Source organism: Podarcis liolepis (genome assembly GCF_965112155.1).
Source record: "Podarcis liolepis genome assembly, chromosome: 3".
NCBI classification, from domain to species: domain Eukaryota; kingdom Metazoa; phylum Chordata; class Lepidosauria; order Squamata; family Lacertidae; genus Podarcis; species Podarcis liolepis.
Genome location: NC_139557.1, coordinates 98,345,760 through 98,360,005, shown reverse-complemented (window position 1 = coordinate 98,360,005; position 14,246 = coordinate 98,345,760). Strand labels below are relative to the sequence as shown.

The following is a 14,246-nucleotide window of genomic DNA, read 5'->3' as shown; positions in this document are numbered from 1 at the left end:
GCGCGCGCGCGAGAGGGAGCTTCGGCAAAATAGGTCCGGCTGGAAAGCGAGGCCCCCTAGGCGTTCGGTTCCGCGCGCGTCGTCGGGATGGGGGCGGTGGACTGCCATTGCCACCTCGCCGCGCCCGAGTTCCGAGGGGTGAGTGGGCGGCGCGGTGCGGTTTGCACCCTTCGGTTGGCCGCCGCTTATAATTCCTTCTCCCTCTCATCTCATAAGAGTTTCCCTAGGTGAGATCGAGGACCCATCTGGTCCAGCGACCCATTTCTTACGGTTTCCTACCGTGGCTAACCCCTATAATAATAATAATTTTATCATTTATACGCCGCCCCTCTGGCTTGGTTTCCCCAGCTACTCGGGGCGGCTTCCAGCAGAATATAAAAACATAATAAAATGTGAAAAACTTCCAGAATATCTTTGGCGATCACTCGTAGCCGAGTAAGATTGTCTTCCATAAACGCGGTTTTAACAATGAGTCCGTAAGTGGCTGTGGAGGCCAATTCTGGATCCACACGTCCTTCCACAGTGGGGACATACCGGTAGGTTTCCCGGTGGGAGTTGATCACGGTGTGGATTTGCCAAGCGTGCCTTCCTCTTAGCACGTTTCTCCCTTTCGTCCTGAGTTCGAGTGTCTTCAATGACACCTTTGGAAAATGCTGTTCTCTAACTGGAGCACTCGCAGGCCAGTGTTTCCCAGTTGTCGGTGTTTATACAGTGGTGCCTCACAAGACGAAAAGAATCCGTTCTGTGATTCTCTTCGTCTAGCGGTTTTTTCGTCTTGTGAAGCAAGCCCATTGACGGATTAGCGGATTAGCGCTATTAGCGGCTTTTAGCGGCTTATCGGATCAGCTGATAAGCGGCTTAGCGGCTTAGAAAAAGGGGGGGATGAAAAAAAACCTGCAGGAACTCGCAAGACATTTTCGTCTTGCGAAGCAAGCCCATAGGAAATTCGTTTTGCGAAGCACCTCCAAAACGGAAAACTCTTTCGTCTAGCGAGTTTTCCGTCTTGCGAGGCATTCGTCTTGCGGGGCACCACTGTACTACATTTTTTAAGATTTGCCTTGAGACGGTCTTTCAACCTCTTTTGTTGACCAATATAAAAGCATAATAAAACACCAAACGTTACAAACTTCCCTATACACATGCATAAAGTCACATGCTATCTACTACTAGCTTCCTTCAGTATGAATTACTTAATGTCTGACATTAATAAAACATATTTCTTTTCCAGATTGAAAGCAGTATTTGTTTACCAAGTAAAGCTACAATTAACATGCCTCCTCCCCGGGGAGGATGTGCAGGTGAATTAGCTCAGTCGGTAGAGCACGAGACATTCAGGGTCGTGGTTTCGAGCCCCTTGGGGCCTTCCAGCTTTGATTCTATGAAAAGTCCCCTCTCCTTCCGCAGTTATTCATCCTAGCAAGAGCTTGCAGTCGGGGACATCTGAATTTACTTCAGTCCCCGTGTGAAAGGGGATAGAAGTCTCCAGCGCTGATCAGTAAAAATGTAAACTGCTCATCTATAGTCCCATATAACATAAAACCGGGGGGGGGGATCATTTTACTTTTGCAAAATGCATGTGCATTTGTTTGCCTTCATCTGTACCTGAATATATGAATTGAAAAGGAAAAACACTTTAATGAGTAGTTGTAGTAGTAATAGCTTTCCTTCTGTTTGAAAGAAGGGACAGTGGTGGTTTAAATAAGTAACGTTTGACAACTTTTAGGTGCAAAGAGTTGTTGAAAGAGAAAGGACACATTTGCCATTTCTACTGCTTTGTCCCCTTCTTTACAAATTATTCTGCTAGCATAATTATATTTTTAATATCTTCTAGGACATTGAAAGTGTATTGGAAGAAGCAAAAAAGGTTTGTAGTTATATCTATATATTTTTTGCAGTTAAAGTTTTATAGGTAGTAGATCTATAGATTTTGATAGCTCAAGGGCTTAGTTTGTATACTAAGGTAAATTAACTTAAGGAAGTTAATTGAAGGAAAGTTGTCTGTCTCCACCTCTCTTCTGCAATCCTCTGCACCCCCTGAAATTATCTCTGAATGATCAGGACCCCTCCTGAGCAACAGGGAATGAGTTGCTGGGGAAAGAAGATTCTACCAAAATCGAGTTTGGAGCCTAAGATAAGTAAGGAAGTTCATGGAGCCCCCCAGCAGCCCCCACACTCCATCCCACATTGTTCAGGAAACTCCCCTCCCTTTCTGGAAAGGCTTTTTGAGGGGTTTCAGGTACCTGTAGCAGTTATGAGGGGGATGGAAAACTTTTCTTCCATGAACTTCCTTGGGTTAACTTCTCCTAAAGGCCAAGCCATTTTAAGGTAAACTAAGAAACAGAAATCACATTAATTTGGAAGGAAGATATGGCAAAATCAGTAATTTCAAACAGATGTGTTTATGATCAGATTGTAAGACTTCTCATTGTTATTGTCAACTCTAGCTAACCTTTTTCCATGTTGTTTCAGTGTAAAGTTTTGGCTCTGGTGGTAGTTGCTGAATACAGAGAAGATTTTGAAAAAATTATTCAACTTTCAGAAAGGTAACAAAGTTTCTAGTTCTTCAGTCTGTTTCACAAGGTATAAAATAGTTACAGACTAGAATCCAAAAAGATGAACAACTTGTTCAGTACATCCAGATACTTTGGATTTTGCTTCTCATATGGCAGTTCTGTCATGCTGCATGATAACTGTTTTTTGTTTAAGTCAAAATTACGTTATGAGATGATGATAATTTTTTTTGGATTTTTTTTATTTTCAATGCAGAATCATACCATAAATTACAAACATTGAATCCAAAATAATACTATACAAACAAAAAAACCCTGGAACATACAAAAAAAAACAGAAAAGAAAAAGAAAAAAAAGCAAAGGAAACAAAACAAAACTAAACAAAAACGAAAAAGCACACATCTACAGAAAAAAACCATATCATTACGTACATAAACACAAATTGACTTCCTTCCTTTGTTCTAAGACCTGAAAAAATTTACTCTTACTGTATTGTTGTACTTTGTACTTTTTTTTACACCATTTTTCTTTTTCTTTAACCCTGTAAAGCATCATTCATTACATACCAATATACTTACTCCAGAACAATGTTTTTTCATATACTCTTTAGCACAACCCCATTCTTTTAATAATTTCTGGTCCGATTGTCCCCTAATTTTATTATTTGTACCCCACCCATCTGACTGGGTTTCTCCAGACACTCGGGGCAGCTTCCAACAGATATGAAAACATAGTAAAACATCAACCATTAAAAACTTCCCTAAACAGGGCTGCCTTCTGATGTCTTCTAAAAGTCAGATAGTTGTTTATTTCCTTGACATCTGATTGGAGGGCGTTCCACAGGGTGGGCGCCACTACCGACCAGCCTGGTTCCCTGTAACTTCACTTCTCACAGTGAAAGAACTGCCAGAAGGCCCTCGGAGCTGGACCTCAGTGTCTGGGCTGAACAATGGGGGTGGAGACACTCCTTCTGAGCTTGTCACTATCTCATAAAATAAACGTATTCCAGTATTGTTTTGTGTGAAAAATGTTATAGTAAATAAAACAATGGTGCTTTAAGAGACATTCACGGTCAGAGTGCAAAATTTGAAAATGCTATTGTTCATAAGCAATCAAAATAGGAGCAATAAAATCTTAGTTGTAGTGTTGATTGGAATAGCAAAAGCTGTTACCTTTTCAGTCCTCTTTCTTTTTTATTTAACCATAATACATGTCTGCCCTTTCCCATTACTTAACACATGTTTGTATCCAGGTACCCAGGATTTGTCTTTCCATGTCTGGGCATCCATCCAGTTCAAAGTAGTCCAACGGGAAATGATCGCAGTGTTACGTTAAAGGTGAAATGGCAACCAGCTGTAATTGCAGCAGTTAACAATTTCTGTACTGTTTTTCAGTTTGCCAGGTAAACCTATCTGTTCCTATTGCATGTGGTCTGGCAGCAATAGAGTGGTCACTATTTTTGTATACTGAGCCCCTTCTTCTCTGTCTCCTGCTCTCCCAGAGCAAACTAGAGGTATCCTCAAAGGAGCATCAGAAAGAAAATAAAAATTGGTGCTAGGCAAAATAACTTCCCATCGTTTTTTAGGCGTCTAAGCAAGATCTACAACTTAGCTGTCGTCAAAGGAGGTTCACATAATTCCAAGATAGATGCATAACAAGCTTACTTCAGAGCAGGGATGTGTTGTCAAGAGGTGATTTTCAACAGTACCTTGGAGAGCAAACAAGACATGCTTTTTAAAAGTCTGGCTAGAGGTGATGGAGTGTAGTTCAGCAGCATCTGGAGAGGGGAGCACAGGTTCCCTATAATAATTTTCATCGAGGAAACTAGTGTAGGGTACGGTCCAGGTAGGAAGCATGCTCCAGGTGGGGGCCTGTACCTGTGTCTTCAAAATAAAAGTAACCAATCTGAAGCACACTGGTGTGATTAACGGTGCACATAGCCTGCCTCTTAATCATGGATGGGGAATCTGTAGTCTTTCAGGTGTAACAAAATAAAAAAAATTCCTTCCAGTAGCACCTTAGAGACCAACTACGTTTTTTATTGGTATGAGCTTTCGTGTGCATGCACACTTCTTCAGATATCACACAAAAGCTCATACCAATAACAAACTTAGTTGGTCTCTAAGGTGCTACTGGAAGTAATTTTTAAATTTGTTTCGACTATGGCAGACCAACACGGCTACCTACCTGTAACTCTTTCAGGTGTAGTTAGGCTCTAGCTCCCCACAGCCTCAGCCATCATAGTCTGTGGCCAAGGATGCTGAGCATTATAGTGCAGCCACATCTGTGGGTAGGTGTAGGGTACAGGTTCCTTGTCCCTGCTCTTAAGTAAACTTACAATGTGTTTAGCTTGGAATGCGCGGCTAAAAATCCCATTATCCCTCACCATTGACTATTTGGGCTGTGAGTCCAACAACAACCGGAGGGGGCCACGTTGGCTGTCCCTGCCTTAAGTTTATATGCCACAACCCAGATTACAGGGTTTGCCAGACTGACGTCGCAGACCTAACTTAAACAGGACAAGGAAAAGTCACTTTAGCAATAATTAGCAATACAGAATTGCAATTAGCAAAGAACAAAACTATGATCCAAGAAAGATGTGTTAAAACATCTGTGGTGTCTTACTTAAATGCTGTAGATCCACAGATTGCGTGGGGGTTACGTTCCAGGCATCACACATAAATCCCAAATCACGTATGGTCAAAAGCCCACTGGGTTCAATGGCAGGTGAGATTGCCAAAGTCATTTCCCCCAGAACCCTGCCCCCTTAAAAAAAATTAATTAATTGCCACACACGTAAAGCTGAATGCACTCAAGTTAAATGTACGCAAGTTGCAGGAATCTATGAGGAAAAGTGGGTTATAAAATAGGAATAGGAGAGAGAATAGGGAGGTGAAGCAGACATCTTAGTCCAATGTAATTGTTTGAGGTCTAAGTGTTCATTTCACACTTACACAAGATCTTTGTGCAGGATCTGGACGAAGCATTGCCACTCATAGAACTCTATAAGGACCGCTTGTTGGCTATCGGAGAAGTAAGTAGAATCTTTATAGCCTGTGGTGTTCAACTGCCAAAAGCACTGGGCAGCACAATCCTAAATGTTTTTACTTGCAGGTCCCTAGGATTACAGCCACACAGCACACAATCCTCTGCATGTTTACCCAAAAGGGAAATATTTTTGATGTAGAAATTGTGTCTTGTCAGAAGTAGCCCTTTAAACTTTAAGCAAGTCCTTGGCTTTTTCACAACAGTCAACATGTTGGACTGCTGATTAAATGCTTGATTAAGGACCTTGGGTGTTTCACAAAAATAGCAGGTCTCCAATAATACATTTCCTGTTAAGTGTAAACTGCTATGGGAGACTTTGGGGTCGAGTTTGCTTTTATTATTGCTCTTAGCTGAGTGCATTTTGTGCTGATAGACAAAGTAAACCAACAATTTCTAGCAGTGTTTTTGAATTCCCGCCTCCCATTTTTCCTACAGGTTGGTCTGGATTTCACTCCCAGATTTGCAAGCACTGATGAGCAGAAGGAAGGGCAAAGACAAGTCTTGATCAAGCAGATTCAGCTGGCAAAACAACTCGATTTGCCTTTGTAGGTCTTGTGTATGTTGCAAGAGAGACAATTAGTTTTATTTTTGTGAATGAAAACGTCATTTGACGTGATTGGAATTCAGTTGCTAATTAAACCAGAGCATTGCCTAAAATGCAGTGGTCTAATTTAAATTATTACTGCAATTTATTGTATTATCTATTCCTCGTATTAATGGAGGAAGTGTTTTTGCTGTATTTTCAGGGTTACAGACTGTGTTGCTGTATAATCTTTGCATAATTCTTTTGAGATGTTTCCAGGCACTCTGCAGTAACTCTTCCTACCTATTTTGCTTTAAGCAGCAATTCAGTGGACCATCAAAGTGCAATTTATTTGTTTACATAATTTTAATAGCCTTGTTCTGAAGGCTTGGGGTAGATAAAAACAGAGTTAAAAAATGTAACTTGATTCAAGCTTAATCACATAAAAAATGCTAAAACTCCACCCAGGGAAGTGGTTTATCCGGCAATGAAAACCCAGCCCACAGTTTTGCTAACAACTCCTGCTGATATCTTTTGTTCTTCTTGTTTATCCTAGAAATGTCCATTCCCGCTCAGCTGGAAGGCCAACCATTAACCTCTTAAAGGAACAAGGTATAATGTTTTGTTTTATTTACATTCATTCGGTTTGTTTAGTTTTCTTGCCAAAATACACAGGGCCTATTCACTGTAGGGGACAGTCAGGTTTTTCCTCTCTGGATGTTAGACCAGAAACAAGATGCAGACCTGAAATAGGATCATAGAATTGTAGAGTTGGAAGTCCATGCAGGACTATGCAGATGTCTGCTACAGGGATCGAACCTGCAACCTTGACGTTATCAGCACCGCGCTCCAACCAACTGAGCTATCCAGGCTCAGCCAATCTTATACATCTGTTTTGGCATAAGACCCAGAGCCTTCTCAATTAGAGGCACAATTGTAGGTTTTTGAAGGCCCTTGGCACTGTACTTTAGAAGGAAGTTATCTTTGGATGATGGTATTAATTATTAATTATTATTATTATTATTATTATTATTATTATTATTATTATTATTATTATAAATACCATTATTTGACTTACTAGTTGCTTACTCCAAAAAGGTCTGTAAGCAATTGGCAAAGGCTGAAGAGATGAAGACATACCATAAAACCAGGGGGAAATGCAATAAAGCCATCACAGTGACCCATAAAGCAACCCAAAAAATAGCAGAAACATCATCAGCGGAAAACATTTCATCAATAAGCAGCAGGACATAGTCGGTCAAATGCCTCGGAGAGGAGATACATTTTTACCACAGGCCAAAAGGGTGTTAATGATGTTGGCAGGCAGACCTCGAACGCATTCCTCAAACTGGGAGCCACAGCCAAAAGTGCCCTCTCTCTTATTGCCACTTGTGGCATTTGCTCGTTCTTTTGAAAATGTCTGTACAGGGGGAGAGAAAGAGTTAATAGGTAGACCAATAGAAAAGCAGAGCCAGAGCCTACCTGTTTATAAAAGGGCTTAGCCCAAGGTTTAGACAGTGGGTTAGTAGTTAATTGGTTGGTTGGGAAAGCAGTTGGCAGACAGATGGAAATAGAGAGACAGCTAGTGCAGTTGGTTCTTGTGTGAGGGGAGGTAGAAGAGTTAGAGACAGAATAAAATAAGACTAAGGGGGTAAAGGGTAACAGTGTTTCGAATGCATTTAAAGTTTATTTGTGTTTGCAATAAACTACAGTCTTCATGGTTAACTTAAGAACCTTAAGAACTATAATCTTCATGGTTAACTTAAGTTAATCTTCATGGTTAACTTAAGAACTTAAGTGATTTACTGGGGAGGACCTGGTTGGTGGCAGCGGATTAGTGGTGTACGGGTCAGTAGCTCTGTACGAACGCCACACCACCCTCTGAAGGGGCATCTAGAGGAGGGCCTCAGATAAAGATAGAAGGGTTTGGATAGGTTTATATTGGGGGCAATGTCCTGAAAGATATTGGAGTCCTAGGCTGTACAGGGCTTTGCAGATCAACACCTGTTCTGCGAAAACGTACTGGCAGCCAGTGCAGCTGGGCCTGCCATCAGTCAGCTGGCTGCATTTTGGGGTTTGGGTCAGAGTCATGCCAGCCAAGTCAGGAGATCACACAGCCAAATATGAAATATAACATTACTATATTGTAAAGGGATATAAACCCGTTCATAGAGCTGCATTCCACAAGTGCGCCTCTATCTTTTTCTAGAGCCCTGTGGATCTTTGGATAACATTCACTGCCTGGTTTGCGCTTTGATGTTTCTACAGGAAGCAAAAGTTCTTTTCCTGATTTCTGTCGTTCTCCTTAGGTGCTGAAAGGGTACTGCTCCATGCGTTTGATGGCAAGCCGTCAGTGGCAATGGAAGGGGTGAAGGCTGGGTATTTTTTCTCCATTCCTCCGTCTATTATAAGGAGTGAGCAGGTGAGATTCAAGAAGTCTTGGCTTCTGGCTATAAGGTTCTTTGTTCATATCTCAAACCTGGTGCATGGAGCCAAAAGGCTTCCCCACCTCTGCTTTAGCTGATTGATTTCTTAAATCAGTAGGAGATGAGGACACTCTTATTTTTGGAAGCTATTTTGGTTCTCCTGCCACTGAAATAAGGAATGGAAAAGAAGACATTAACAACTGCTTCCAATTATTGGCAATATACAATTTAATAAACAAAAATGTTTTCACTGTCCTCAGAAAAAGCATTTGTATTCAAGATTTGGCAGTATTAATATTTAATTATTTGAGTAAAGGAGGCTCAACTAAACACTTATTTAATCTGTGGACAGTTCAACTTTTTAAATGTTTATTTTGGTTGCTTGGAGAACGATGATGCTAATTGCTTTCCTTATTTTGTTCAAGAAGCAGAAACTTGTGAAACAGTTGCCCCTAGAAAACATTTGCTTAGAAACTGACTCTCCTGCGCTCGGCCCTGAGAAACAGGTAAAGTATCAGAGAATCGTAGAATTGTAGAGTTAGAAGGGACCCTGAGGGTCATCTATTTCAGACCCCTACAACGCAGGAGTCCCAACTAAGCACCCATGACAGATGGCCAGCCAACTTCTGCAACACAGTTTATGAGCACGATCCCGTTTGGGAAGAAGTGGCTTGAGATGCTGAGTGATGGTGTGGCAAAACAATTACAGTTGGGAGGAGGAGATCTCAGGTGGCCTGGACAGTGTTGGGAAAGGGCTGAGTAGAGTAAATGGAGGCTTGAGTGCAATAGGCCGACCTACTGGGCCTCCACCTCTGTAAAGGCCTCAGTCATGAATATCATAAAATGGTCAGTTTCAAAGGTGGATAAAAAGAATGGTGCCGTTAATAAGAGCCAGAGCACAACAAGGTAGCCCAGTCGGTAGAGCATGGGACTCTTAATATCAGAGTCATGGGTTCAAGCCCCACGTAGGGCAAAAGATTTCTGCATTTCAGGGGTTGGTCTAGATGCCCCTTTAATGCTGTATTGTTTTTAATACTCAATTGGGAGCCGCCCAGAGTGGCTGGGGAAACTCAGCTAGATGGGTGGGGTATAAATAATAAATAATAAATTATTATTATTATTATTATCCCTTCCAACTCTACGATTGTACGAGGATTTGAACCTAAGCAGAAACTGAGTTGGCCATAGATGTGGCTGGAGACCAATGTCACTTATTTGTATTTCAGGTGAGAAATGAACCAAAGAACATCTTCATTGCTGCAGAATACATTGCTAAAATAAAAGGGATTTCAGTGGAAGAAGTTCTAGGCATAACAACCCAGAATGCACAGAAACTGTTTCCCAGACTGAAGAACTTTCTCTGAATATAACTAATGTTCTGCTGTGCCTTAATATATTTGTGTGAACTGGCTTCAATATATTCATAACTTCACAATTTTTAAGAAGTTATGATGTTCCCTATTGATTGTGTCTGTAAATTGAACCAAATATAGAATGATGCTATGTACAAACTCTCCTTAATTTGACATTGGCACTTTCCTAATAAAAGGACCATAACCATTGCATGTTTAAAAAAATGTAACATCCTTCGTTGCTTAAAAAACAATAAAAATTAATTTATCTTGATTTGTTTTTTTAATTTTTTTTATATGCATTTATCTTATTTGTATGTCTTCCCTTTCTCCATGGAGTTCTTTGCATCTTAGTTCTGGCTATATAAAAGGGGAATGTTGATGTCCTATTTACCTCACAGGAATGCGTGAAGAACAAATTAGTAGAAGACTGTAGCATAGGAGGGATAAACGTTATGCTTGGGAGTGGAATGTGGCCCTCGAGGCAGCTCTCTCTGGCCCTTGAGACACCCTACAGGCCACTCCCCTCACTGGCCCTGCTTGCATCTTGGACCTTTTGAGCATTGGCCTAGCTGGAATGTGTCCTTGAGTTCTCATGCTTTCTCCTCATCTTTTTAATGGTGGTGACTCTTACACACACCCTTCCACAGTGCTACCCCACTAAAAATGTGGGGGCTTTGCAGGTATCCAGTTGGAACCCCAAAATGATGGACATAGGAAGCTGCTTTAATACCCAATCAGACTAGGACCTCTGGTTGGTTATGCCCAGTCAAAGGCAACTATGGAGTTGCAGCATTCATCTTACTTTCAGGCCGAGGGAGCCGGTGTTTGTCCACAGACAGCTTTCCAGGTCCTGTGGATAACATGACTAATCCACTTATGGTACAATGGAACACCGTGACGGAAACCAGAGCTCACGGAAACATTGTTTTCCTTCCCGCTGCAGCAGAACCTATTTCTCTACTTGCACTGGCATGCTTTCGAACTGCTAGGTTGTCAGGAGCTGGGACAGAGCAACGGGAGCTCTACCTGTCGTGGGGATTCGAACTGCCAACCTTCTGATCGGCAAGCCCAAGAGGCTCAGTGGTTTAGACCACAGCGCCACCCACGTTGCTTTCAGACTATTTGCCCATTTTGTCCAGATATTGTGTACTCTTCTGAGGAGAGGCCTGCTTGATCAGACCAAAGAGTGAGTCCCAGCTAGGTCTACACACTGTTATCCCAGGAACCTGTCTATGTCTCCTACCCGATCCTTGGAGAAGACAGAAATTGGACATGAGAGCCTCTGCATGCAACACATGTGCTCTGCTACTGAGCAATGGACCGTCACCCGATGTGACTGCTAGATTATCCCTGTCTTTGGTTCAACCCAGGAACGGGGAGATTGTGGACCTCCCAAGCCTGTTGGGACTCCAGTTCCCATCATCCCTCACTGTGAACCACTGTCCACACTGGTTCAGGGGGTGATGGGAGCTAGGAGTCCTGCAACATCGGGAGGGCCACAGGTTCCGCATGCCTGTTGTGGAATTTGTGTGAGAGCCACATTCCTGTGATAACCGTCCTCTTGCTTGCAGCGCTGAAATTGAATAAGATGGGGAAGCAGAGACCGTTTTTCTAGCAACCTGGGGCTAAGCAGGAGTTGTTGCTGGCCAGGCGTGAGGAGAGGAGAACGCTGCCAGATTCATGTTCCTTCCAGCAAACTCCCTGACCTCCCTTTACCTCAGCAGCTGCTGTGGGATCAAAGGGGTAAGGAAGCCAACTTCTTCCTGCTTCCCTGCTCTCCTGTGGGGAGGAAGAAAAGAGGGAAGCAGCATGTGTGTGTTTGTGTATGCGCAGGCGCGCACACACACAGATATTGGAGAGTAATTTGCTTCAGCCTGAAGCTGTGCCATTAGCCCTCTTCATTAATATAACAAGTTAAGGTAGTTTGGAAAGGATTTGAAGCACAGATTGCTCTCCGACGGTGTGGGGCATCTGCCATAAAACATGGGAGCAGATGGTAAAAGGCAATCTGAGGTAAAAAAAATTAATGTGCACCTAATGCATATATTTATATATATGATCTGCCACCCTTGGCTCCTTAGGGAACAAGGGTGGGATATAAATTCAATAAGTAAAATTTTAAAAGAATATATGTTAACTCATTTATTGAGCCTCCCCTCCTGATTTGTTTGCCGGGAGAGAAGGCAATGTGGTTGGCTATTCAATTAGCATGAGTAACATGCCTTACATACTTATTTCATAAAATCTATACACCGCTTGATGGTGTTTTTTAAAAACAACAACCCTCAAAGCAGTTTACAAAGACAATAAAACAACCAAATCATCAGGTAAAACTGTTAAAAGCAACTATTTAAAGTATTTTTATATTAAAAATACCAGCAATAAACTAAAACCAGATTAAAATATAAATCAACATTTTCCATGTTTTGTTTTGTTAAACAAAAATGTGTTTTATAGGCACCAGAAAGAGTACAGTGAAGGGTTTGTGTGGGCTTCTGGCGTCTGTATGGTGCCTGTCAAATTTTAGGCACTTTATAAATGATTAATAAAATGCACTTGCTTTCCACTGTATGGGCATGTATGAAATCAAGATATATATTCCTTTATAGGTACTCAGAGGGGAATAACAAGCCTAGCTCGTTTCCTTTCTAAGACAGAACTGTGTGCCCTGTGTATGCATCCCTAACAGTGCTTTAGAATACAAATAACCTCCAGGTTGTTTTTCAAATCAATCACAGTTCCAGAAAGACATAGCGGTCAAAGAAGCTAAAAGATGTCTGCTATGCTGAAAGAATGGACAAGTTAAAGTAGAGAAAAGCAGGGCTGGGTTGGCAAACAGCCAAAGGTGAAGTAGAAAGAGTTTTTATTGTTCCAAGTACAGTAACCTGCTTTTCCAGCTCCTCCCCAGGGAAGTTTATTCTAATAATCAGGGGGAAATATTCTAATTACCACGTGAGAACATGCATCGCTACCCCTTTTGGGGGCAGTGGGCACATATATAATCTTGAGAAAGTGCCGTGGGCGCCAGCCACAAAATGGCTGTTTTGGGGGTGAGGCCTAACACAATATGTGGAAAGTGTGGCCTCACACAAAATGGCAGTGGTAGTTGATGACATTTGGGACTGGCAGAGGGCAGGATGACCCAACGCTTAGGGGAGCCAGAGGCAACTCATTCTAGTTTTGTTCATATCCTCCTCCTTACAAGGGCAACACTGTGGCTAAGAAACTAAAAACTAAGCCCTGCACTGGTTGTAAGTATGTTATGTTATGTTGTTATGTTGACAGATTTTATATTAGTCTTTGTTCAATCTGATGGCAATTAGTTTTAGCTTCCATTGGGGGTCTTAGATTTATAGGATTATTCAGGTGTTGTGGGGTTTTGTTTGTTTTTTACCGCCTGTGCTGTTTTGAATTGCTTGCATTTTGCTGGTATTTTGCATGCTTGAATGTTTGTTTTACATTCTGGAGGTTTGTTGCTTGTGGTGAGTGACAAACAATACATAAATAATTGGGTATAAGGATTTCTGCCTGTTTCAGAAGCTTCACCATAGCTGTTTCAAAGGTCTTTTAAAGCTTTGAGGTCTAGTAAGGTTTTGCTTGCCTTGGCTGGAACTTGCTGTTCCACACATGAGAAGCATGATAATAATTTGATCACTATTGCAAGTGAAGAATATTTTTATTTCCTTGTTACTATGATTTTTTTGGCTTAACTGCCATGCAGTTAATCAAGGCACATATGCCATCTCTTTACCTTAATGTCTTTGTGAATTTCAGTAAAAAAATATTTGTTGAGATGATATGCCATGAAATTAACCCTCTGAAACAACATCTCCTAAAGTTTGAAGCCATCCCATTCTTAGGGAAAAATTATTTTCTCATACAAATACAGTAGTACCTCAGGTTACATACGCTTCAGGTTACATACGCTTCAGGTTACAGACTCTGCTAACCCAGAAATAGTGCTTCAGGTCAGGTTAAGAACTTTGCTTCAGGATGAGAACAGAAATCATGCTCTGGTGGCGCTGCAGCAGGAGGAGGCCCCATTAGTTAAAGTGGTGCTTCAGGTTAAGAACAGTTTCGGGTTAAGTACGGACCTCCGGAACGAATTAAGTACTTAACCTGAGGTACCACTGTATGGATTCTTCATCGCTATAACCAAGTCTCTAGCAGATAATTTTCTAGAACTTCACCCAATGTTTTAGGATTGGGGTTGAGCTGAATGTCTTCTCAGGATCCCCGCTAGCCCAATAATTTTATCATTGTAAGAGGAGGGTCTGCAAAAGAGACGGACTGTTAAAATAGTCAAACCAGTTTAGAAGCCCTGGACAAGTCTGTCAAGTGTCCTCTTTGATTTTGTAAAAAAATACAATGCTGCTAAACACC

General features: G+C 41.6%; 1 protein-coding gene across 4 annotated transcripts; it reads left to right on the top strand.

Moving 5' to 3' along the window:
• On the top strand, positions 1-10,134 carry TATDN3 (TatD DNase domain containing 3). Of its 4 annotated transcripts, none has more exons than XM_083494793.1 (10): positions 1-138; positions 1,832-1,864; positions 2,470-2,543; positions 3,764-3,848; positions 5,483-5,545; positions 5,995-6,104; positions 6,639-6,694; positions 8,392-8,504; positions 8,937-9,014; positions 9,735-10,134. In XM_083494793.1, the coding sequence occupies exons 1-10, from the start codon at positions 88-90 to the stop codon at positions 9,870-9,872; spliced, it is 801 nt and encodes a 266-aa protein (XP_083350919.1). In that variant the 5' UTR covers positions 1-87; the 3' UTR covers positions 9,873-10,134. The 4 variants fall into 4 exon arrangements, with proteins under 4 accessions (XP_083350919.1, XP_083350918.1, XP_083350917.1 ...); XM_083494792.1 differs by having other exon boundaries at positions 8,934-9,014; XM_083494791.1 differs by having other exon boundaries at positions 16-227; positions 1,832-1,863; positions 2,468-2,543.
• Positions 10,135-14,246: the final 4,112 nt, after the last annotated feature.